Below are 26,592 nucleotides of genomic sequence, written 5' to 3' on the forward strand. Positions count from 1 at the left end.
CGGCCGGCACCAAAGCTGCGACCTTCAGAATACGCGCTCGATCCTCTTAAAACTGACTACAACGGTGGTCGTCCTCTTTTACGCTTATCGGGTATTTTGCGTGCACGCAAACTCTGGGAGTGTTAGGCAGTGCCGCTTGCAGCCCTGACGGTTAGTGTGGAATGGTGGTTTGTTTCGCCAGGGTGTGTCACGTAAAACGGGAACACTTAAGCAGCGGACAGCTGACGAACAAGCATTTGCGTACCTGTAACCATTCACTGTGCCGGAACGACACCCCTTCTGTGAATGAAGGATTGAAGGAAGGATGGCGATTTTTCCAGAGAGTTATAGGGAATGTTAATTGTACGCTATGTACGCTTTCAAATGTGTTGTCACAATTAGGATATATATAGATATGAAAAATGTGCCTTCATTACCTGCTGCTTTTCTTTAAGATTCCACCATTTTCTGCGTCCTGTACACGTGTTTTGCACGAACGCAGAGGATTAAAAGAAACGCGATATAGAAATACCACAATTGGGGTGAGCACGACAACAATGGGCTTTGTGTAGCAGTGACCTCCGAGGGTCGGCATTGTTACACATAAGCAAGGTAAACGACTAATTAACATGTGCTGAATGGTGGGAAGGGAACACAAGCACAAACGCTGGGAAATAAATACGAGTGTGCGCTAGAATAACGGTATACGAAACACACTACCTGGATATCTATTTGTCGCCGTAACCTTTTGTCTTCACTGCCCACTTTTTGTAGTGCTATATATATATATATATATATATATATATATATATATATATATATATATATATATATATACATTAAGTATGCAGCACGTTCCCCTCCTTACAGAGCGACGTGAATATTTACCCAGAAGTGAAAAGTGTGTCGAGATTTTCGTCACACATTTATGACCATCCATTCAAGTCGGCGGCATACGTAATGATTGCCCTCTGCGTACACCTATTGAGGTTCGCAAGTCGTGCAAACACCCGGCGACATATTTCACAGCGTTGTGACCCGAAAGTCGCTGATTTGATTTCAGCCGCGGTGGTCGCATTTCAATGGAGGCGATAGGCCCGGGTAGGGTGCGATCTCTGTGCAATCACCGAAACTTCTGAGCCCTTCACTGTGGCGTTCTTCATGGCCACATTATGATTTCATTACTTTGCTGCACCGCCCAGATACAAACTTGATTGATGTGTGGGGTTCAACGTCCCAAAACCACCATATGATTATGAGAGACGCCGTAGTGGAGGGCTCCGGAAATTTCGACGACCTGAACACACGGGCCTACCCAGTACACGAGCACACCCAAATCTGAGCACACGGGCCTACAACATTTCCGCCTCCATCGGAAATGCAGTGCCACAGCCGGCATTCGATCCCGCAACTTGTAGGTCAGTAGCCGAGTACCTTAGCCACAAGACCACCACGGCGGGGCAAGATACAAACTTGAAGAGCGTGCGTTAAAGTCCAATCGGTAAGACATGTTATGAAAACAACACCAGAGCAAAGAGAATTTTAAAAAAATGGTGATGTGGAAACCATTGCCTTGGAGTGAAGCCATACGCACCAAAATGTAGCGGCTGCCATCGTACTAGGCGCAGTAAAAGCTCTCGGCGTTCGGTGATTCAAAAAGGCTAGTCCTATTGTACATGTAAGGCGCACATAAACAAGCTAAACAAAGAAAAGAAGTAAAAACAGTGTATACATTTCACAAATGAGCATTGGACATCAATTTATCGCTGTGTATTCGACTATGACTATAGTTAAAGGAACGATACCATATGACGATTGAAATAGGGTAATTCATCGCATACTATATCAACATCACTTCAGGTGAGTACAACTTTCGGTGTAACAAAGCTATTTCAGTGGCCCGTACAAACAAATGAACTTAGACACGATGTAACTTACAGCACTGCTATACTCTCACAGATCGTGGATCCTTGAAGAAAACAAAGAGAAAGGGACACACAAAAAGCACAAAGTTCGAAAAAATCGCGTATTATCTGGTAAAAAAAGAAACAAAAAAAACTTTTCTCGCATTCCTAACAAGTGTAATATAATACCCTTTTCTGGTTAGATAGTGATCAAAGGACGTCATTCTGTTAGTAATTTTCCTTAATAAAAAGACTTGAATTCTAGGCAAATGTTATCTGAGATTAAGCCATGGATACTCGTCTCTATGTGTCATTTAGACAGAAACAACTCTCGTTCACTTTATAATTAACATAGCGTTAACACAACAGATCAAGGTCATTTGATCTTTAAGTGAACTACCCCAGAAAAGAGCACGTTTCCGAGGTCATGGGCGGGCAAAATATTGTTTCGCCTTTGCTGGCAAGGTATAGACGGTTTCAATATTGCAAGCGTTGCAACCCAAAAACATCCGGTCCCCTTATTTAACAGCTTCTAACGTCGAAACCGAAAGCACGTTTTCAAGTTCTTTTCAAGCGTAAAAAAAGTCTCTTTTTCATTCGAGGAGCGGAGCTCCTTAAAGGCTCTTTCACAAGCTGCGATTGCAGCGAAAAAAAATCGTTACGTTCGCTCCAATCGCTCTGTTCGCAACCGTCGCTAAAGGCGGTTTCGTTTCACATGGACCGCGAATGGTCCGCGATTTTCGCTCTGCGACTGGAGCGGCGAGTTCTTGCCACCACTCATTGTGACAGACACAAATGTAATGTAATAATATGTGCATTACGACATCATGAAGTTACCGTGAACGGTAACGAAGGGCCCGCTTCTTTCGTCATTTAAGAACACCTCCCAGTCTGAATTCATTTTAAAATGCACAGCATCGGCCATTACCAAAACAAACACGTCGACTCTTTTGGAGGCTTGGCCGGATCAGCCCTATTTCGACGGGTACCGACCAAAAATCGCTCCCGCCGTTGCGATCAAAGCGAAAATTGCCAACATGTTGGAAGTTCGCCGAAGACTGCTGCGGCGGGAGCAAACTGTCCTTTTTTTTTTTCGCTGCGAGCGAATTCGCAGCCTGAAAATTACTACATTTTGTGTCATTTGGAACGGTCTTAAGCCGTGTGTCATGTGTCCGTTATGTATGCATGTAGTAGTAGTAGTAGTAGTAGTAGTAGTAGTAGTAGTAGTAGTAGTAGTAGTAGTAGTAGTAGTAGTAGTAGTGGTAGTAGTACGTAGCCACCTCCACGGCCGGACTAGAGGAGCGGCACACGCGCACATCAATCATAAATAAAAGATAGTTGTTTCTGATGAAGTAACCTCCAGAGACGAGTATCGGTGACTTATTTTCCAATAAAATTTGCCTTGACTTTGATGCTTAATAAAAACAATTGACCCCGTACCTGCATGTATCACTGCAATTGTCGGTAGCCGATAGTCTTGCGTCTGGAGAAGGTGAACAAAACGGGTATTTGATGTTCTGCGCGAGAAAATTGGTAATGGTACTCTCGAGGTGCTACGTTAGAGTGCCTCGATGCGTGCAGTGGAAGCGAACGAGCACATCGAGGCACGTAAGACATGAGCGCTATCTGGCAGGATGGCCTCTGATATAGCAAGCACGCGGCGTGCGCGCCTGTCTCGGAGGCGACAAGGTGTAAGAAGAACAGAAGAAGAAGGTGTTTATAGAAAAGAAGGAGGCGAGGTCGGCCTGGAAAGTGGGTTTCTAGCCTGCTACTCTTCACGGGGGTAAGAGAAAAGAAAAAGAAAGAGGAGGGTATGATGTGGGGTGATTGTGATATAGCACATTGAGTCACTGCACACAATGTCTCGTTGATTGATTGATTGATATGTGGTTTAACGTCCCAAATCCACCATACGATTATGAGAGTCGCCGTAGTGGAGCGCTCCGGAAATTTCGACCACCTGGGGTTCTTTAACGTGCACCCTAATCTGACCACACGGGCCTACAACATTTCCACTTTCATTGGAAATGCAGCCGCCGCAGCCGGGAGTCGAACCCGCGACCTGCGGGTTAGCAGCAGAGTATCTTAGCCACTAGACCAGCGCGGCGGGGCACACAATGTCTCGTTCGATGCAGGACACGCACAAAAGTCTCTACAGTAGCAGATGCTCTAAAGACGGGAATCTAACCTGTCTTGCTTATAAATGTGAGCAGGCGCTTTAGGCTGCATTGGGCGTGATCCACACTTTCCCAAGCACCCTAAAGTTTCTCTTCCGGAAAGGGTCAGCAGCCTTGGTCATCTGTGAGGCGCTTAAGAGATTGTCTTTCAACTGCGTATAAACGGCACACACACAAGATGTGATTAATAGTCTGGCGTGTTACACAAGTTGCCGTTAGAATTTTTCTATTGTACAATCTTGCATAAGTATCGTCGCATGTATATTCAACACCCAGCCGCAGTCTATGTAGAAGCGTTTCCTGGTGTCTCTTTAGTCGTAACGCAAGGCGAAAAGCACATCAAGAGTATAGCCTACCAATAAGCTCGTGGTGATAATTCGGATCATTCCGTAGTTCTTGCATAGATGCCATCATACCTTTAGCCAGCAAGGCATTGATATTATATCGAGAAAAGTGAATTCATATCGCCTCGCCACTAGTGTGCACCATTTTCGCGTCACCATCAGCTTGTTCATTCCCAGCTATGCCACAATGACTAGGAATTTACTGCAACGCAACCGTATGTCCAGATTGAAAAGCCTCATTCAACATATTCATTACACCAAACACCAGAGGACTGTATGCAGTGTCTTGTTTCATGCAGTTTCTAATTAGCTGAAGTGCCGGCTTGGAGTCGCAAAATAATGTTCATTTCGCTGGGCTCTGCTGTAAAATGTAGCACACAGCTTGTCGGACGCCGGTAAGCTCAGCGGCCGCAGATGATGTCCGGTGTGCTATATTGAAGCGTTGAGTGATTCCCATTTGAGGCACAGTGAAAGCTGCTGCTGAGGAGGTCTGCGTGACAGGGCCATGCACAAAAATGTGCACTGTATATCCTTACATATAGGCAATATACGACAAAGTGAAATGGTTAAGACCAGCAATTGGTATTTTTCTACTAGTTTGTTTTCCTGGCATCGAAAGTCGCACAATCGGCTTAGGCATCGTTCAGGGTGGTATCGCTTGTGCAGATAACATGTGGTGCATAATTTGAAGGCATCATATCTCGGTGCGACATAACAGCTTCTGAGTATGCAGCATTGGGTCGTGTGTTAGAAGTATCTGCCAGTGTATGGTCTCGATGCCTTGTCAGTTGCCTCAGATGTAGCGTAGTAGTTCGTGTTGAAGATAAACACGAGCTGGACAAGCACGTGCTTCTGCAATGGTGCCCCTCGTAGAAGTACATCGAGGTACTCCTAGGCAAATTCTTAGGGCACGCACCTGAGCTCTCTCGAGTGTACGTACAACCGATGTGCAAGCATAAGAGAAAAAAAAGGAGGATTAAAAAAAATCGCTGGAGTAGAAATCATAGCCTAGGAGTAAAGCCGTGCTTGTGGCAAGATGGCGGCTGCGGCGGCCATCTTATTAGGGGCATGATAAAGTATCACCTTTCAACGATTAATAATGGAGCGTTTCCCTCGCACGCCCAACGAGTGTAATGTGGAAACTTTTTCGGTAGACATAGTGGTCCAAGCGCGTCTTAGTGTTAATAGTTTTCCTTAGTAACCGTCCGATTGGAGGAGTAGTGATTGGGAAATTCAGTCACCCATACTCGTTTTTGTGTGTTATCTCGTCGGGAACAACTGTCTTTTAATATAGAACTAACGTAGAATTAACACTTACATATCGAAGCCACTTCATCTCTAAGTGGGCACTATCAGAAAAAAGCATGTTTCCGCCATCTTGGCAGTGGCAAAAGATTACTTCACTTCTGCTGGCAAGGCATAGCGGGAGCTTCCACTGCAGCAATTTTTTTAACCTGCTTGGAGAGAACAGGAGCGCTGTAGCGAAGGTATCCAACAAAACGTGCCTGGTGTAGCTGCAGTAAAGCTGATTTCAATGGTCCCCATGACTTTCCAGACATATGGCGAATGACCTGGACAAAGCTGTCTAGTTTTTCTTTAGCGATGAGATATGCTTCGACAAAGACAAATCACGATCGATGATAACTTCGAGGAACTTTTGATGAATTACCGAAGGTATTATGTTCCCAATCAATATGGGGTAGCAAGCCAAGGACTTTCTCGTGAGTGGTAGGGTTTCACTTCTCGTCGATGACAGTTGCAGTCCTCAGGTATTGAGGTATGCAGACGTTGTCGATATCACACGTAGTTTATTTCGTACTTTCAAACGTGTTAGACGCGTAGTCCGAATGCAAATGTCATTTGCGTACACAGATATGGAGATTTTGCCTCCTAACTTAACGAGCTTCTTAACGAGGCCAACAAGTATGATATTAAATAATGTTGGGCTCAGGACTGCAACTTGAGGCACGCCACGATGGACAGGATGCTTATTTGTGTCAGCGTAGGCAGTGTCCTTGAATATAGTTCGTTCTCGAAGATAGCTGGCTATCCATTGATGCATGCGGCCACCAATGCCATAGTCTTCAAGATCATTTAGAATGACGTCATGCAGAGCATTTTAAAATGCACCTTTGATATCAAGAAATACTGCAGCCGTTAATCGGCGGCGCCGTTTCTGATGTCCAACGGTTGTTACCAAATCATTCACACTGACAATTGATGACCTTCCCTTCCGGAAGGCAGTCATGGCATCCGGATATACTCTTCAATTCTCTATAAACCATTCCGAGCGCATCAGAGCCATTCGTTCCACGAGTTTTCCTACAGAACGAGCTAGCGCTACAGGTCTGTAGGATAGAATATCACAGGGAGACTTGCCTGGTTTCAGCTATGCCGCAATTTTGCTAGTTTTCCAGTGTGCTGGGACAGTTCCAGATGCTCAAGAAAGGTTGTAAAAAGACAATAGCAGGTCGGTTGCCCGAGGACCAAGGTAGCGCAGGGTAGCATAAGTGATTTCATCAGGAACAGGTGCACTGGAACGTTGCGAAGTGGACATATCCGCACGAAGCTCTTGAAGCGTGAAAGGATGGTCGAGACGGACGTCTTGTTGTTGCAGAGCCAGAAAGGTGCATGCAGAATTCTTTCGCGATCTGTTTCTCGCTGCATGTCCTTACGATGGCCGATGCACGGAAAGGATGAAGTTGCTGAGGAGAAGATGGTAGAGCTCGTACGACGTGCTATATCTTAGACAGTGGTTTTCATGGGTCCGGTGTGGTGCAAAATGACTTCCAGTTTTGTCGGCCAAGCTTTTCTAAGCACGTCTGAATTTTCTTTTGCACATTACGAGAGGTCATCAGGTTTATGATCGATTTCGTTCGCCTGACTTTGCGTTCAGCTCGACGACGAACTGCCCGCAGCTCTTCGTATACCACATCAACCAGCTTCCTGGAATTAGATGATGTGACAACACATGTACTGCTGTGGCAATTCTTTCTTCAATTTCTGTCGGAGAAACTATGGAGCTACAAGACTTTTCTAGCTCTTCTTGAAAAGTCTCCCAATCTCTGCGTCACCTTCGAATGCTTGCAACGATGGTATACAATTGTAGTTCTACGTAAGTAGGAAGATTACTACCGTATGTTTCAACGTCTGCGCACGAGGCGGCGGATGTTGAAAGGCACCAAAAAGTGATAGCTAAGTCGAGACAGCTGCTTTACGTTAAGCCACAGAGATATGTCTGTGATCCGTCGTTAAGAATATAAACACCGTTTTTCTTGTGAAGTCCAGAAGTTGTCTTCCCCGAGTACTTATGACGCTGCTGCCCCGAAGATGGTGGTGTGCATTGAAGTCACCTACAATGACGAGAGGTCCTTGACTGGAGTCGATGACAAGTTTTAGGTGTCCAGCGTCCAATCTCACGCTCGGTAAAATGTAACCACCAACGATCGATACCGTACGTCTTTTTAGCTTCAACGTGATCGAAACGTACTGATTGCTGCTATGCATAGGTATTTGGTAATGGGAATACGTGAGGTCACAGCGCACGAATAGTAAATCTTTGCTAGGGTTTCCATTTGTCTGGGAAGTGAATTGTTCATATTCAGACAGTCTAAATGGTGAAGCCATATTCGGCTCGCACGTCACAGCAACAGGGAATGGATATTTCAGCATTCTCTGTTTAAAATCCGTGAAGTGACCTCGCAGCCCTTGAGCATTCCCTTAAAATATAGCAGAATAACTAATCCTTTCACTCAGTCATGACGATGAGGCTGGCGCATGATTTTTATTAGTTTTAGATAGCACCAAGCACCGATTCTAGTCCCCCTAAAATTCGCACTGCAGCCTTGGCAACAAGCGTCTTGACAGCAAAAAGCAGCATTCACAAGGCACGATTCAAATGCGGAGAGCATTGTTTTATTTGCACATCCGATGACGAAGTCTGATGTTCATGCCAGTTTTCTGGTCCTTGCACTTCAGTGCACTTCACCACTTCGAGGTGGCAGAGAAGGCCATGAGGTATTGTCCGTTACGTTCTTCAAAGAAAATGTGACTCGAGGTTGAGATACCGCTTCAGATATTAGAGGATCTATTACTGAATCATCAGGCAATACAGCCTTTCGTACAGTTGCCGATGCTGATCTCCTCTTGTGGTTACGAGAGCGCCTCTGGCGTTGGTGCACCTTAGAATACGCTTCTCTGTGCGTAGAATAATCTGGTACCATCTTCCTAAGTACGGTCATTTCAGTCTGAATTTTAGGGCAACCTTTTAACCTCGACTAATGCGGACCATCGCAGTTGGGGCACTTCAGGTCAGATACCCCACATGATGACTCTTCATTATCTCCTCTGCAATGGGGACAAGTCAACCTGTTCACGCACACAGTGCAAACGTGTCCAAGTTTTCGCCATTTGCGACACTGTAATCGCCTATAGGTACGTACGGGTGGATGGAATGCCACACACAGCCCACTTTCACATGCGATGGTAATGTGTCCCCCTCAAAAAGTATCTTCACACATTTTTACCGTCCAAAACAGTGTATGTCTGTGAAATTAACAGTCGAGTTTATCGGCGTTAACAGATCTCTGTTATGAATATCCTTATCCACATCAGGAATCGCACAAGCATTGGTGCAGCCTCCATTTATAATGAAGGAGCGCACAGGTATGTACCATCTGAGTCATACTCTACAATGCGTTGAGGTTCGCTCGTTTAGAAATGTCAACAGTGAGTATATTCTTTCTGGGATTATTGCGGACGTCTTTTATTTGTCCTGTAGCTCTAGATCCTTGCAAGATACACCGTGAGAGCTTGTCTAATCAGGGAATTCAGGTTGCCAGTAACAGTGATAGAGACGTAGGCATTCGTGCACATCTGCAGAGAGGACGATGCATTGTGGTTGAGGTCACTCAGCTTGAAGTCTTGCGAAGCTTCCTCTTCAATCGGCGGCCTCAACATATCCATCGTCAGATTCCATGTCATCCCCGTCAGAGCAGCTCGATGACCTTGGCAACGCCATGTTTAGAAGCTCAAGCGCACCAGTCCTATTTGACACCTGCAGATCAACCCCCGATCTTGGAGGGAGAGGGGGCGGAGCATCCGTCCTTGCTGTCGCCATGTCACCCACCACGGAGGCGACAGTACGAGGAAATTCGCATAAAAAACCACAGACGAACAGTAACAGCAACGCAGCAGCAACCCAACAACACAGCAACAACAGAACAGCAGCAAAGCGGCGGGTAGGTGCACGACGGTGTCGTCTTAGCAAAGCGTTGGAAACAATTTCTTTTTCATAGTCAGTGCAGCGTGATAAATGCTATGGTCCTTAGAAATAATTATCCCTATGTGATCTCTAGTATAAAGAGACACACCGAACAGTATTGGCGTGTTGTGATTGCGGATTAATTGGCGATCGTATGAACGATGAAACTTGAGCAATATTGCTGGGTGCTGCGGATGGGGTTGGGTTTTGGCCGTTTCGGGTATCATTACGGTGAACGAACAGACAAACAACCAGACAGACAGACCAACATTTTTGCGTCAAAGTTGCCCAAGAAAGATTATATCCTCTTTAAAAACTGTAACAGAAGGACGCACTTTGAGCACTATCTGACCGAAAAGGTTGCCGCATTAAACTCGCTGGGTGTAACCTCCATGGTTTTCGCAAGGTTTAGCGAGGGTTGGGTCGCAGTGCCATGAACTAGCGGCGGTGAAAGGTGGGAACTAGACACGAAGCGCAGGCCGTAAGGGAGTGCGTGCGTGCCGCTCCTCTAGTCCGGCTTTGCCACCACTCGTTTAGTCTTTGGAATGCCCGGTGATTGACGGTACTTCTATATGATGAATATATTCTGAAAAGATGCGAGATTGCGGTAGTTGAAGTTTTCACTAGATGAACGGACGAATGAACAGAGGCACAGACGGACACACAGACATATGCTTGCACGGTCGCAAGGACGGATAAACGGGCGCACAGACGGGCGCATGAATAAACGGACGCATGGACGGATGCACGGATGGATGGACGGATGAATGGACGCACAGATAGACGCACGGACGGATGCACAGATGGATGAACGGTCACACAGACTGACGTAAGAACGGATGGAAGCAAAGACGGACTGACGGATGCTTCGCCCCACTCATCATAATGTACTCCATGAATATGGTGTGATTTTTCACACAAAAGGAACGTGCGTAAAGTAACAGAAAATGTCTTATAATTTTTACGTAGCTCGAAAGAACAATCATTTCAATATATTTCCAAATAAGAGAAGGAAACTGTAGAATATCGGCGAGCTAATTTTTAAAGCTCTTTGTTGTCCACCGATGCTATCACGGCACATCGGTAGACGAAACTAAATGTCATGAAGGGCCTGCGTTTGTTAATAGCAAAAGGGTCTATTGTGGCCATAGAGTTTCCTAATATACACTAGTGGGAACTCTGGCGCTAGTGTCTATGAGAGCTGCAACGCACGGCACTTCAGCGAGCATGTAAATGATGGGTAGTACACACATTTGTCTAATATTCGTGCTTCTGGCCTGCTTTTGGCTCCGTGTGTGTTCGTGTGGCTTGGAACTGTTTTTTTACGAAACAGATATTAGCAAATGTTCAGCAGTTGCGCTATTCTTTTAAATTTACCTTTCCAAATCAGGTAAAAGTGAAAGAACGCCCGCAAAAAAGAATGAATAAATAGACAAATCCATAAATAAATGAATATATAAACAAACAAATAAATATATAAACGTGGAGACGCTGCTCTGAACTTTCCGAGCTAGCTCGCCACGACTTCGTTGATCGTGCCAGCGTCTGCCAGAGCCAGCTTAATCTTTCGGGACAAAATGGAGTGGCCAATGAATGGTTGTGCAGCGCGAGCAGTCGCTATGTATTAGCAGACGTTTCCTGCGTCGGGCTGGTGAGGAAAAAGGGGGGGGGGGGAGACAGTTGGCACGAGACGCGAGCCTGAGCAGTGGGAGTGTTGACGGCGCACGCCAGAGTTTGCTACCACGTGCGACTATGAAATGCTCCGGACTTAAAAACACCGAAAATGATGGCGGAATCAATTGCAGTAGACTTCATTCGCCCGTGAAAACTGATTCAATGAGCACTGGTGAGAAAAAGTCCCACGGCACCGCGATCGCTGTCTACACCGTCTATCCAGTCACGAGCCGCCTGCTGTCGAGAGTATTACCTTGACGGAATTCATGACGACAGCATTACTCTCACGGAATCCGCTGGGGGAATGCTCTCGACAGCAGACGGCTCACCACTGTGTGCTGCAGAAGGCAAAGGTAGACGGACACCATAATCATATCTGTAGTTTTACGTCCCAAAACCACGGTACGATTATGAGAATGACCGTAAAGGCCCCGGAAACTTGGAGCATGTGGTGTTCTTAAGCGTGCATGACATCGGACAGTACAAAGGTCTCTACCGTGTCGCGTCCCTCGAGATCGACTCACGTCCTTTCGGTGAGCAGCCGAGCACCTTATAGCCACTGTTTCAGTGTGACGGACTATTCAGCGTCAAGCCTTTGCGATAATGTTGTGCGCGCCGTCCGGTTATCACCATTGACAGACGCACGCATTCTGTTCGGCAGCTTTGCGCATATATGCCTGCCTGTTCGTAGTGATAAGTGGACGGCATGCACTATACTATCGCGAAGGCTTGCCGCTGTTCGCGTTTCATTTGACACTGATAGTACCTGTGCGGGCTGCAGTTGCGTATACGTTTTCTCACGCGTGTACCACTTCATTGGATTTTCAATCTACACGCAAACAACTATTCGAGTGGTAGCGGCTCACAAGAGGCACTAAATGTACTGGCCGGATAGCTATCATGGGTTATAACAAAAAGCGCCCTGTTTTCGAAGTTTACTTTTCGTGAACTTCTGAGAGTTTTTTTCGCAGTGTGTATATTTACGGAGGAAGTTCAGCGTTTATCAGTGTTTGTTTCCTGTAAATACTCAATTCTCTGAAATTCACTGTTTAATAGTGCATTATAAGCTTTATTTCCAATAAATGTGCCTTGCATTGTTACCGATAATGCTGTTTCTCTCTCTTTTCTTTTATTCTCTCTTTCTGTTCTAATTCACTCTGGTACACATGTGTTGATTTGCCAAGCTGTAAAGTCACTTAATTGCACTTTTTTTTTGCAAGGACGCGGGAATGCAGTAACCAGTAAAGCTGATTCCCAGCATTTTGCACCAGCTTGCTTCGTCTTACGGACGATAAATAAAGCATTTATAATTATATTATTATTTTCAACATTCCGAAATCTCAAATTTACATGAAATGAAATCTGAACACGATAACATGCCACCGCACTGAGTGCATTTAGGATGTCTAGAAGGTTTGATCACATAAGCACTTGAATACAAGACGCCTACGTTTGTTCCTATTACAGCCTTAAAGCTTGTTACGCAAGCAATACTTTGCGAGGTTGCAGCCGCTAATGAACTGCGTTCCTTTGAATCGATGATTCTCAGCTTTGAAAAACCCCTTGAAACGTCGAAAATGCCCTTTTAAAATCGGAGTTCATCATATAAATTCGTTCTGTCAAAAGTGTAACTGGCGAATGTTTCTTTAACTGCCGGATTTTTTTACCGGATTTGTCTGAAAACACAGAGCCCCAGATATGACGGCTCACGCGGGAAATAAGGGCAATACAGAGCGACCGGAAAACACCGGCGCTTAAGTGTGACAAATAGTCGTTTCCGATGTTGGCTACCATATCATATCTTACAAGATTTAGTGAACAGAACCCAGTAGCACATATTCCCGTTATCATCTTGTACTCGAGACACGGCCTGCCATACCGAAACACAAGCTAAGCCAGTGTCGCCGAGAAACAGCGATAACCGAAGGCGTCTTCTTCTAGCGCTTAAGCCTTTGCACGTGACGCTTACTCGCTTCCATCCGAGTTTCGCCGCGCCTTGTTTTCCACTAAGCTGCGTCGATATCTCTTCGTGCCGCTTCGCCAGAACGTGAGCGCGTGTAGGCTTTGTCAACAGCCTGATGTTCATAATTTGAGGGTTTCTTGTCTTATTCCTTAAAGAGGATGTATTATAAATTATTGGTGATTGCCACTTATCATATTCCGACGTACTCAAGACATGTTCAACGGAGCAAAAGTGGGAGATACGAATTATATGCTATGAAAGAGTTTATATCTAATCAAGAGGGAGAAAGAAGGCTGTAGAAAGTAGATGATATATAGAATGTTAAACGTATATTTCTTGTTTCGCAGTTTGAAAATGATAGGATTAAGCAATCTATTCATTTTTGCCATGTAATTGAATAGGTCGTACGCATTGGATCTGGTCATGATACTTATCCGGGGTCGTTTCTGTCAAGTTCACAATGGAAGAAGTTCTGCAATGAATAATTAACACAATTTCCTGACTGCAATTAACGTCATGTTTTTTCTATTGTCTGTAGCAGTACTTACAATGTAACACATTTACATTGTACTGGCATCGTACTTGCTACTGTTTTTTTTTTTTTTTAAACCAGTGGTGTATGCCTGGAGCGATGAGCGGCTTCAACACTGGACGGGAACTAGGTCATCAAAAGAAACAAATACGGAGTGCTCAACCGAATCACGCTCTTGCGGATAGAGTTTTCGCGATTGAAGTTTACTAATGTTCAATTATATACTGATGCGTGCCGCAGCTGGCGATCAGCTTTGACCAACTGGGCTCCCGCATTTCCTCATAATCGAAATCACGTCAACAAGCCTGGCTTTCAATCCACAGATTCGATGCCAGCTCGCAATGCGATCGGAACTAAGCTAACGCCGCAGGCATCGAGACAACCTTAACATAACACAATTCCGCTCGGCAATGATGAAAATCTCGCTCGAAACTAGCTCAAGTTCAAGCGTCGCAACCGTTTACAAAGTGGAATGATCGCCTACTTCAGGCTACGTCGACGCTTACATGACCACAGTTTCATGCATGTCTGTCACTCTGCTTTACCCAAGAAATTATCGACAACACAATGATTTCATTTCATCAGCATTGGCATCGTGCGAGCCATTCAGGAACCGCGGTTGGTCGTCTCCAGGATGTTCAACGAAAATGACGACGGACTGAAGCGAAACTCGGCGCCAATCCCGCGCGCCTACCTGTTATGAGGACGGCCTTTCCTTTGGGATCGACGGGTTTTCCTCCGATGAAGGCGTGGATTTCGGCGGTGATCCAGCGTCCAACCAGGGACACCAACCACAGAGCACCGAGCGTCTGGGCCAGCGTCCAGAGGCCCGGCGCAATCAGCCAGGATCCCAGCACTAGTGACAAGCACACTGACGGATACAGCATGGCCAACATCGTGGTGACGTTGAGCTGTGCTCGCACCGAATACACCTGTTGCTGCTGTCAAGTGGACGCTCGCCTCTGTGACTCGTCCGACGCCCCGTGGATCTTGCACGTCTGACCCCCACTTGGTGTGCACAGGCGGTGGTGCGTCTTTTGCCGTTGTGCTAGGCCCCCCTTTCGCAACTCTCTCGTAGGCTATTGCAGTTGGTCGCTCGAGGGACCAACCGGTCGCTCCACCCGGAAGGAAAAAGAATGGAAGAGGGGGGTTCCGTTCCTGGCCGCCGATGCAGGGGCCGTTCGTGGTTCGCCTTCCTCCTCGGCGTGCCGACTGGCTAGGTCAGAAAAGACGAGAGCTATCACGCGCTGCCGCGGCCGGGTAATCTGAACTCTGTCTGGTTCGGCGGCCGTAACGCTCAGCGGCGCGCCATGCGCCTTACGGAAGGAGAGAGAAACGAAAGGGAAAGGGAAAGCGTAGCCGTGCACGAGAAAGGATGAATGTCCAGACAGTCCAGGCTGCTCGACACGGCGTCACATTCCGTCTGCGCCGCGAATGATTGAGAGAGAGGAGCCCTCGCCAGTGGATGCCGCTGAAATGCCCAGGTCTCAAGGCGCATTCGTTATGTGAAGCAGAAAAGGCTGGTTGAGAAAATAGTAAATAAATAGTGGGTGAGTGCCGTGCGTGATGCGACGCAGGTGCGACCGAGCTGTGTTGCTTAACCTAACGTTGTTCACCGGTGGAGAGAGAAGCGTGAAGCCTCGCGCAAATTCTTGCTCAGCGAGCAAGGTCATCGACAGTGGTGACGCCCAAACAACGCCGCATTCGGGCCATTTATAAAGATTCGCTCAGGTCAAAGCTGCGAAAAGAATTGAAATAGTGAAAATGAATGATATATCAACAACCGCGAAGAATGTGAGATGAATGAGTCGATGTATCGACTGTGTTATCGAGACGGGGCGTAGTGCTTAATACGCGCAGACAGTGCACCCTTGATTGTTCCGTTTTTGCACATTTTCGATAAAATCCTATCACGAAGACGCGAGTGCAGTGCGTCCAACTTGTCAGCGAAGCGACAAAGACTTAAGTGGATTCGTATTCACGTTCCATTCACATCCTCTCGACAGATAAGAGAAGGTGAGGATGCGATTTCGGAAACTCTTAGGCCAGGTGTTCTCAAACTTTCTAGACTTGGGGAAATGGAACAATTTCTTTGAGTGCCGCGGAATGTCCTAACTTGACCCCTCTTGAACATGAAGGCAATCGAAACTGCTTGAGGTTAGGTGCCAGGCCAGTGATAACATCTGTCGTCTAATGCAACCACAGCATTGGCACTGCCCGCATTGACCTTTTTTTTTTAAATGTGAAGCATTTCTTAGCAAACCTCAGCGACCTTGAGCGTATCTATCTATCTATCTATCTATCTAGCCGCTTACGTTTGGGTGCTCTCGTGGTCACCCCCTTAACTTGACATGAACCAAAATTAGCATGGGAGGGTAAGATAGTTTGAGAAATATGACGCGCTGGCCAAGACAAGAATATTGCCACAATTCCGTCACGTACGTCGTCAAACACTTCCCGTCAGACAGTGGCACATACCCACGGACGGGGATGTGCCGCTGGTATGCGGGTATGTGCCACGGGTGATTCACACTTAGTATCATCTACCCAGGAATGACGAGAGCACACATTGACAGCTGTAACACTCTAGCGCTAAGAAATACTTGACATCGGTAGCTTCGACCAGAGTAATGCAAAGAGAAAATGCCAATGTTAAGGAAAACCCGCCATAGGAAGCGTTGACCCCCCGACGAATGCTGATAATAAATTTCAGCGTCCTGACAGGAATCGAACCCAAGCATTCTGCGTGGCAGTCTAGCATTCTACCACATAGCTATACGCCAGGTCTCGGAACTACTTTTCGAATAGGCTCTAGTCTTCCTGAAACGTCAACAGTCGTTGCAGTGCTGCCTACCCAATTTTATAAACATTACATATGAACTCCTTTAATACAGCCGTCACGTCGGGTTAACGTCAATCGTGGGTTGGTGTCATGCGCTGAAGTTGATTTATGAACAGTGTCCAGGGCCAGCATCTTTGCGAGTATCAGCGCTTCATATCAGCTTCTAGTGTTGCTGAAACGCAAGTTCCAGTTGACATCGTTGCGCAAGAGCAAACAACTGGTTATATAAACATCTGCAACTCTTCAACATATGTCTGTGCGTGCAACATTTGTACATATATTTAGTGTAACTTCATGACGTATCGCTCTGTAAAAAATTGCAACACGGTCACCTTCGTTCCCCATGTTTCGCATAACGTGTATTCCCAGGTACGTGAGATCTGCCAATTTTTTTATATATCAATCCTAGAGCTCTAAGTTGTCCTTCATGGAACCCATGGGTACCGCGGTACTCAACTTGAGAAGTCATGAGGCACTTCTTTGTCGAGAGGCGTCTCACAGTTCACAAGTAAGCCATAGGCTGGAAAGATTGGTAAGGACCAATCTGTTCTCACTAAACCTCTGAGATAATACAGTTCAATATCTCCTTCAGGTGCATTATGTCTCGAGTCTCTTTTCTACGAAACTACGATGTCTTGTTTCTGCAGCCGGACTTTTACCATTGAGCGCTGGTGAAGCTGAAAGAGTGCAAGAAATCGTTAATAGCAATCCACGTTTTTGGCGAGTGAGCGGGTAGAATGGACAATAGTGGCACTGGTTACCGTAGTTATGGACTTCGGCCGCGAATGAGCATGTCGTCGTCCCATACATGAACGTGCAGAGTCAAATAAACATCTATAATACAACGCAACAATACTGAGAAATAGCTTCGAAAAGCATAGATACTTGAAGAGAGAAAAAAAAAACATAGAAAGCACTACATAGCCTCACGAAGCGAGCATCGAAGCGATGAATTTGCTCAATCGTTATTTTTTAGAGTACCTAGATTTGTGATCAGTATTAAGAAAACTATACGGAAAATGATCCTCCCCAATGTGTATTTGTACTGCCAAAACAAAACCTTATGAACCCACCAATGTGGGACTGTATACGTGTGTATATATTATTTTGTTTCCTAATTTCTTATTTCATAACAACCAAGTGGAAAGGGGTAGCCGTCGTCCTTGGTGACAACTTCTTTGTTTTTTTTTTTTGCTTCAATAAAAAGAAGGGGGGGGGGGGGGCATCAGCTTTAGATTTTCGACGGCTTTTCCGAACTGTACCTGTTTCAACTTCGTGTACACACGCACACAAGCACACGCACTAGGGCAAATCAGTATCGCGACAGTATTTCTCAAATACCTTTGAGTGTGCGTACTTCACTATCGAGCTACAGTTGCAAAATGTATTAGTATTTCATCGATGAAATAGTTTTACGATGTATCTCCTGTATCGCAACAGTACTGAGCACGAAAGTTACGTTACTTCTTTTGTCGAAAATGAGCTGAAGCGCGTTTCCAAGAGGCAGAATGTAGGCACTTTTTTACTTTTTTAGTGACAATACAAGCAAAGGCACACTGCAAGTCGGCCACTTGAGAAGGGTCGCGATGATGTCTCCTCAAGCTCAGAATTACTCATGTTGTTAAAGAATGCGACGCCGCTGCCGGCTGAATCGCGGAGGCATTTTTGTCGGCCTCTCACGACAGAAGTCGCTGTCTTTCAACTTTCAAGGTCGGCGGAGCCCGCCTACTTCTTTCAGGTGACTTGCCATTACTTCGTAACCCCCACGCAAAAACCGCCTTGAAAGAAGTGCATTGCATGCTTTGTGCGTCTTTGGTGCTGAAAGCGGTGGCGCTTCCTAAAGGAAGTCCGGTACTCGCGACATAAGTGACTAGAAGATAGCTGTCTTTGTGGCGCTTTCAGGCACCCTTCTAGCGTGTCAGCGTGGACTCCTGATTGATTTACAAGCGCGAAACCTTTTTTCTGTATGGTACCAGGCTGCCCCACCGCCGAAGGCGACGTCGCCTGTGGCGGCTTGCTGAAATGGGCGCTGGTAGCGTGGGTGGTGGCGACAGCTTTCGGCCCAGGTGACCCGTCATTGCAATAGCTTCTGAGCGGGCGCTCCGTCAGTAGCTGCTTCAATTGCCACATCTAATTTGAGAGAACTGGCAGGAGCGAATAGGGAAGGCTTAGACCCTATCAACCCCAAAATATACTAGAAAGGCATTATTTAGATTGTGCAGTTTATTCTTATTGATGCCCATTGTGCGTATAGAGTACATTATGCCTAGGTTTGAGGGCCGTCATAAAGGGCTGTCAATGTTTGTGTTTTGGATCTTTAACCAATAAACGAACGGTGTTTCGGTGGGTTATATGCATGAAAACAGCTTGATTCGTCCATATGGTGTTTCATGGCTCCAATAAATATATTGACGTTGCCATGTACAAAAACAGGAAAGCATCGCCTTATCAGCCCAAGACGGTGGCGCCCGAATGTCTTACGGAAAACAGGCTATGGTTAAATGTGGCCAGCCTGTATGGACAAGGTATCCTCTACCAGTGAGGTGTTTGCTGCATTGACCGTCAATGGTTTACATTTGCGAATATTATTCAGCAGACGCGCCTGCGATTTATTAAAACTGTGGTATCTTCTCAGTTTAACGTGGAGAGCCTGCGAAGCCTGGTGTAATGCACTTGGAAGGTAAATATTTGAGGTGTGTGGGTGAAGGTACCTGAGATTTTTTTTTTTCAATGAATCGATGAAGATTATTTTTGGAATATCCTCGTTAATGCGCACCTTACTATCGAAGCAGACGTTCTCTGTTATCTCTTCCAATTATATCTGTAAACGGCCAGCTCGATGAGACCGGAAAGGGGAGCCAGAATGAAGCATTCGAGATGCCATCTTTCATTAGAAAAGTAAACATGGACGTTACATAAAAATCACAATTTTAAGCTGAGAATGATGTAGTGTCGTAGGCTGCAGCAGAACAGACTCATCCGTAAACATCAGCAAGGATGGAGCCTCACCTCGGTAATGCCGAGATGAAATACGGGTGGCGCAAGTTCAATGCTCTTAAAATATAAGCTTCACATATTTCCATTGACGTCAGGACGTACAGCGCCGATGAGACATGGGGATCCCCACGGATCAATATGTGCAACTTTTGAAAAACTATTATCAGTACTTTGGGGTCAACAAATGCAATCACTTATTTTATCTGTGAAACAACTGCGAACTAGGCACTCTTGTCGGCCGTGAACCGACGCCGTCAAGGGCAAGCAGTTGCAGTGAACTTTAATGAGCGGACTTACGACCTTTTCATACGATGTAGCCGTCCCAAATATCTTCACATCTTCCTCCTTGTTGCTTTTGCAGGCATCCAGCAGTAGCTTTGCCGTGAACATTAGTACACGTTGATATTGATTATCCGTAAAGGTAGAGGTGATATGGGCACGCCTGTAATGTTTGAAAGCGTTTGCTCAGGCAGTGCAAGTTGTCTAACTTCTTCTATATAAAATCTTTCTTTTACAGTGAAAGCTGTTATGAGATCACAACTCAGGTCTCGCTCAACACAGTCACAGCGAAAGCTAGAAGAGCAGCCTTTCATAACCTTTTCAAAACTCTCATTGGGTAAATACTGCAAGCACACTTCCTTGATACCCACAAGGGCATTAATAATAAACTTTTGGGAAGTAGGCCACCATTCCCTATGCTAATTTTCGTCATTCTTCTGTGAAACGTGGTATCCGCTAAACACTTGCAAGGAATGTCATGTCAAATTTTCATGCGCTGGCTGACGACGTTGAGAAATAATGGCTGAAATGGGTATGCGCCACAGTTATTAGTTTAATAAAAACAAGCTTTTGTAATGGGTTCGAGTATTGGACGGCCCGTGCACTCGTTACGCTATTCGCATCCTGCGACGACTGGTTATTCTTTCACTGTTCTAAAACAGCTTTATGAGTCATATTAACGTGATTGGTTTCCCGACATTAAGCCTGCCTAAGACAAGTTTGAAGACAACTCACAAGCACCAGCATATATAGCTCAGTGGTAGAATACTGGGCTGGCTAGCAGCGGACCCGGGTCCGAGCCCCACTGTGTCTTTGGTGCTAGGTTTGCCAACAAGTCACAAGCACAGGCATAGCTCAGTGGTAGAATACTGGGCTGGCACCCAGCATACCCGCGTTGAGCCCCTACCATGTCTTTGGTGCTACGTTTTTTTTTTAATTACGCATGATATGGTTATGGACACCGACGGCGGCACCGGCGGCGCACAACTGCGCGTGACCTGAGTTGTGATCTCACAACATAATTCGCTGTAAAAAACCTAGTACCAATGGCCCAGTGGAGCTCAAACCCGGGACCGCAGGGTGCCAGCACGGTATTCTACCACTGTGCCACGCCGGTGCTTGGGACTCGTGGGCAAACTTACCTTAGGCAGGTTTGATGTCGGGAAAGCAATCGCGTTAATACAACGTATAAAGCGTTTTAAGACAGCGAAAGAACAAGCAGTGGTCGCATAATGCGAATAGCAAACAAGTGGGTCGTTCAATGCTCCAACTCATTACAAAAGATTGTTTTTGTTCAGCTATTAACTGTGGTGCATACCCACTTCAAACATAATTCCTGATGGTAATCAGCCACTGCATGAACGATTGGCACAAAATTCCACGCAATAGTTTAGCGGATATACCACGCTTCTCAGAAGAGTGACGAAAATTGGCATAGCGAATGCCGGCCTACTGCCCTGAAATTTTTATTATTAATACCATAGTGAGCATCAAGCAAGTGTGCTTGCAGCAGTTACCCAGTGAGTGCTTAGAAAAGGTCCAGAAAGGGCGCTCATCTAGCTTTCGCTGTGAATGTGCTGCGCCTTCTGCGCCGGCCTGACATTTTTTATAAGGTAAGGAACAGAATCGGCATGAAAACTTGGGAGCTTTGGTTATCAGGTCTGCCGGAAAACAAGCTTGATGCGTAGTTCGCATACTACCTCAAGGTATCAAACCATCAGCTAGTATGCGAAGTCTTGTTATTAGGCTAAAGGATTGTTAAAGGTTCCCGTGTTACGTGACGCCATTTGAAAAAAAAAAGAGAAAAGAGAGTTCTACAACAGCCTCATAAATGAACAAAGATAAACCAATGAGTAAAACAAACGAAACAAAAAGTAAACCTAACATTAATGAACTGAAGTAAACCAATATCCTTCAAGTTGATGAAAGAACTGGTTTGAAAGAAGGCGATAAGCAGCATGAGCAGTGAGCTTCAAATAAAGTTGTAAAAATAATAAAACTTCAACCATATTCACCAGTTCAACCAGTTCAGCCTAAAATTTTATTATTAATGCCATAGTGGCCATAAAGCAAGTGTACTTGCAGCAGTTACCCGATGAGTGTTTAGAAAATGCTCTAGAAGGCCGATCTTCTAGCTTTCGCTGTGACTGCGCTCGCAGGCCTTTGCAACAGGCATGTGAGACTTTAATATTTCCATCTGTTTTTTCGATATGTACAAGATTGTTTTTCAGTGACACTCTCCCATAACGCTCGAGTATATCTTACTGAGTCATATGAATCCAAATGCTATGTTTATTAGACTGCTATAAATGAAGAATCAAAACTGGAACCACAATTGACGTTAATTTTACATGAAGTCCATATCATATAATTACTTCGTTACAAAGATAGACATAGCACAGCAACCACAATTGAAGAGGGACCACCATAAAGCCTGCATAAGGTCTTTTTTCAAAACTTTTTCAAAACTGGGTGTGACTCTGTGATTGAATACTTGACTGCCACGCAGAAATAGCTCTCGATTTCTGCTGGGATGACGATTTTTATCAGTAGATTTGTTCGGTGCAATGCTTTTAATGTAGCTTTCTCTTAACTCATTGGCATTCCAATTACCACTGTCTGTCATCGTCTTTCCTGAGTATATACAAACTGTCAAACACCTGTCGTGCCTACCCGCATACCGTGGCCTATGGGATAAGGGTATGTACCACTCCTGTATGGAAAAAAGGGATCGACGCGGTGCGTGACAAGATTTTCACGACATTCGTGGTATGATCACGAATGACGTGAAGCCATAGTCGTCAACCCTCTTACCCTCTCCTACCGATTTTGGTCGATACGAACTTGAAGAGGCCCTGAAACACTTTTTCAGGTAACCATGGAATGAACTCTCTGGAAAAGCTCATTGCCACACGAACAAAACGGCGCAAAGATTTTGCAAATCCATCCAGTGCGAGTGGAGCTACAAAGATTATTTGCATGCTGCGACTGCATTCTCTCTTCTCTCGTCCCGACGAAAGTGCTGAAAGCTAAGCAGCGAGGGAAAGCAGGCGCAAAGAAAAACGTGACGCGCGCTTCGGGACCTTGAGCACTTTTTTTCCTCAGATGCGCGGAGTTTTCAGTGTGATCGTGCGTACACACGTGGACAACTTGTGGCCTCCCGCTGCAATCTTTGTAATGACCGAGCGCACCATGTTCAAATCAGCCCATCATGGCTGATAGGTGGGCTTACTACGAGTTATTTTCGGCTTATCCTGTCATTTGTCGATAGAAGAGAAAGGAATTTTCAGCTGGCTTTGATAATTTATTTTGAATTCCATGCCGCATGCCACATTTCATTACATGCCTTTCCATTCCATTCCATGCCGCATTCATGGCCGATCCCCCGTAGTGGGTTGAGCCAATTCTCTTGGGTCCAACCAACCCAAGGGCAACTCCTGGCTGTCGGTCTTGTTTTGCTCGTGACATTACTGGTGAAAGTGCTGGCAACGTGTACTTCGGCTGTGTCAGTCATCTTGGAAAAAGTTACATCTCCCAGAGCAAAAAGCAGCCGCCACCTGCGTGGGTTACCCCCTGTGTCTGGTCCCTAATTGGCATCGACACCCAGAAAGATGGCAACTCCGATGACAAGCCAGGCGGTCCAAACCAAGCGATACCCATGGTTCTCTCCTCGCGCATGTTTTTCATGCGCCACAGACGCCAAAGCCGTTCCGTGGAGACATCTTCGAGGATGTTTATCATTGACTCGACCACTTTGATCGGGTTGCCAGTATCAACGAAAGTTCTCAAGCTGCGGCGACTTTACTTCTACTTGGAAAGTTGGAAGATTCTACGAAGACGTGGTACGAGAACCATGAGGGCTCCATTGCAACCTGGCAAGAGTTTAGTCGACAGCTCCGTGACGCCTCTCGCAACACCGTGAGGAAGGAGAGGGCAGAACAAGCCTTATCTTGCAGAAACTAGCGGCCGAACAAACGTGTATCCATGTTAGTCGAGGACATATGTGGCTGTCCCTGCGCCTCGCTCTCTCCTTCCGTTCTGTCTATTTCTATACCTTTTAGTCGTACCCTTTTAACCCTTCCTTACCCCCACCCCTCGTGAGCTACTGTTGAGGTGTCCTCCCCCTGAGAGACAGTTACGGGACTCACTTTTATCTTCTTTTCATTTAATAATCACTTACTACTATGCTTCGGCTCTTCAGGTGCGCGAACCCTGCCATGCCAGAGGAAAAGAAGGTGCGGCATTTGATGCGCGGAGTAAAAGAACAGCTTTTCGCTGAACTTGGGCGCAATCCATCGACGACACTGCAACCACGACGAAGCGTACTCTGCAGCAGCGGTCGTCACAATACAAACGTAACATCCCGGCCATCGAATGCTCTATCGGCTCTGACAGCGGGAGACATGCCCTAGTACACTTCTTTCGAAGTATCGTTCAGGACGAATTGCCACAGCTTCAGGCGATGGGATACCATCCACCTGTGCCAGCCTAGTGGATATAATCAGACAAGAAGTCCGGCAGGCCGTCACATCCCTGGCGCCAATCGCAACACCAATTCCCGAGGCCCCAGTCCTGACATACGCACAGCGTTGCGATCCCCTGTGCCACCGGCTACAGATCATGTTATGCGGCCAAGGTGCCAGGCTATGCAACCATTCCAGGACACTGCTTCGAGTCCACCTCTCAGCTGAAGGTTTCCGAGCACACCCTCCAATCTGCCGTCTGCCTCAAGACAAAGCGGTAGCAAGGCAAGAACATGGTTCACCTCGGATAACCGTCCGCTCTGCTATCACTTCGACGAAGCGGGTAACGTGTAACGGAGCTGTCAATAGCGCCAACTAGGTCTCCGCGGCTTCCACCCTGATGCCACATGGAAACGCTACGGTGAGCGCCCCCACAAAATCAAAGCCTATCTCACGGGCCAGCGAACTCCTCCGACTATTCAGCACCACCAGTCGAGACCACCTTCACCTCACTGGTCTACGTCACGTAGTTTACCCTTGTTTTCTTCCGCTCTTTCAGGAGCCCGTCACCAAGTCTCCGCAGGGGAAACTAGTGCCACATGATATGCTTGGTTGAGATCCAGGAGTGAAAGAAGACAACGACGATCTGTCTGAGCTGCTGCTTGGCTAGTCGACTCAACGAACCCATTAAACCAAGTTTGTCTTAAGAAACGTGACAAGACTGGTGAAGGTGCTGGGTACAACGTCTCACGATCCACCCGATGCCCAAGACCCCACCCAGCAGCCGGAACACAAGCCCTGCACCCGTGGACACTCCTGTTCACAGAGTAAGCCGCCGCCAACGAGGCCTACCACCTGAGACATCAACGACTGACGCAGCGACTATGACTTCGACACAACATCCCGTGCAAGCTCCAACACCTTCCACGCCGATCTACTGCACCGTCCAGAACCCGCTCATGCCTAGCCCCTTTCATGGAGAGCAGTATGAAGATGTTGACGACTGGCTAAGTGAGTTCGAACGTGTCGCAGCGATATATTGCTGGGATGATGCCGCGAAGCTCCGGAACGTGTACACTTGCCTAAAGGGCGGTGCCAAGACGTGGTTTTTGAACAGGGATGATGTTCTGACATCTTGGCGCGAGTTCCAGCGTCGCCTTCTGGAGACCTACAGGAGTCCCGACCGCCGCGAACGGGCGGAGCGTGCACTACAATCATGCATCCAGATGCCAAACGAGACCGTCTCGATGTACGTTGAGGACATGACATGGCTTTTCAAGCGAGCGGATCCTGCTATGGCAGAAAAAAAAAGTTGCGCCACCTCGAGCGTGGTGTTAAGGAACAACGTTTTGCTAGTTTGGTGCGTAGTCCCCCAAGAGTGTTGCTGAGTTCCTTTCTGAAGCAGCAACAATGGAGCAAGTACTGCACCAACGGTCTGCCTTGTTTGACCGTCAAGTGAATGCTGCCTCAACTCCCGAAATTTTCGCCACCCCTGGGAGCAAGAGCCCCGAATGGATTCGCGAGATCATCCGATCTGTCGTCCAGGAAGAAATGGAAAAGATGTACGGGACAAGGCAAATCGATGTTGGTTCTATCACCAGTGTCATCCGTGACGAGGTCCAACAGGTGTTGCACGCCCATCGTTTTCCGCCGATGTCGGTTGATCCGGAAACGGCTCCTGTGTCTACTGACAGTCGCCGTCGTACGTACGCGGAAGCCTTGCGATCTGCCCCGCCTCGTTCTGGTCAAGGAGTCCCGACCCAGCCAGTGCCGCACGTTCCGAGCCAGACAGTGCCACACGTCCCGATCCAGACAGGGCCACACGTTCCGCTTCAGACAGTGTCCTTCGTCCCGATCCAGACAATAATGCCATCAGTCGCGATTCAGTCGGCACACGCTGGTTTGGACATTGATGGTCGCCGTGCACCGACGCGCAAGTCTGATCTCTGGCGTACGCCGGACAGACGACCCCTCTGCTATCATTGCGGTGAGGCTGGTCACATTTACCGCGAATGCCCATACCGGTAACTTGGCCTGCGTGGATTTTCCGTCAATTCACCTCGTCCCCAAATTGGTCAAAGGCCGAGGGATATCGAAGAGTATCTCGCGCAACAGCGTGCACCCTTTACACGACGGCAATCGCGGTCACCATCTCCGAGGAGACCCGCAGCCACT

General features: G+C 46.7%; 1 protein-coding gene across 1 annotated transcript in view; it reads right to left on the reverse strand.

The window, feature by feature from the left end:
- LOC119179450 (17-beta-hydroxysteroid dehydrogenase type 6-like) overlaps nucleotides 1–15,168 on the reverse strand; it is a 51,522-nt gene extending 36,354 nt beyond the window's left edge. The window contains exon 1 of the mRNA XM_075869685.1: nucleotides 14,531–15,168. Within this exon, the coding sequence (XP_075725800.1) occupies nucleotides 14,531–14,732 (202 nt within the window). The 5' untranslated portion in view covers nucleotides 14,733–15,168. The remainder of the gene's footprint in view (nucleotides 1–14,530) is intronic.
- Between the last annotated feature and the right edge of the window lie 11,424 nt (nucleotides 15,169–26,592).

Source organism: Rhipicephalus microplus, chromosome 7 (genome assembly GCF_043290135.1).
Source record: "Rhipicephalus microplus isolate Deutch F79 chromosome 7, USDA_Rmic, whole genome shotgun sequence".
NCBI lineage: Eukaryota > Metazoa > Arthropoda > Arachnida > Ixodida > Ixodidae > Rhipicephalus > Rhipicephalus microplus.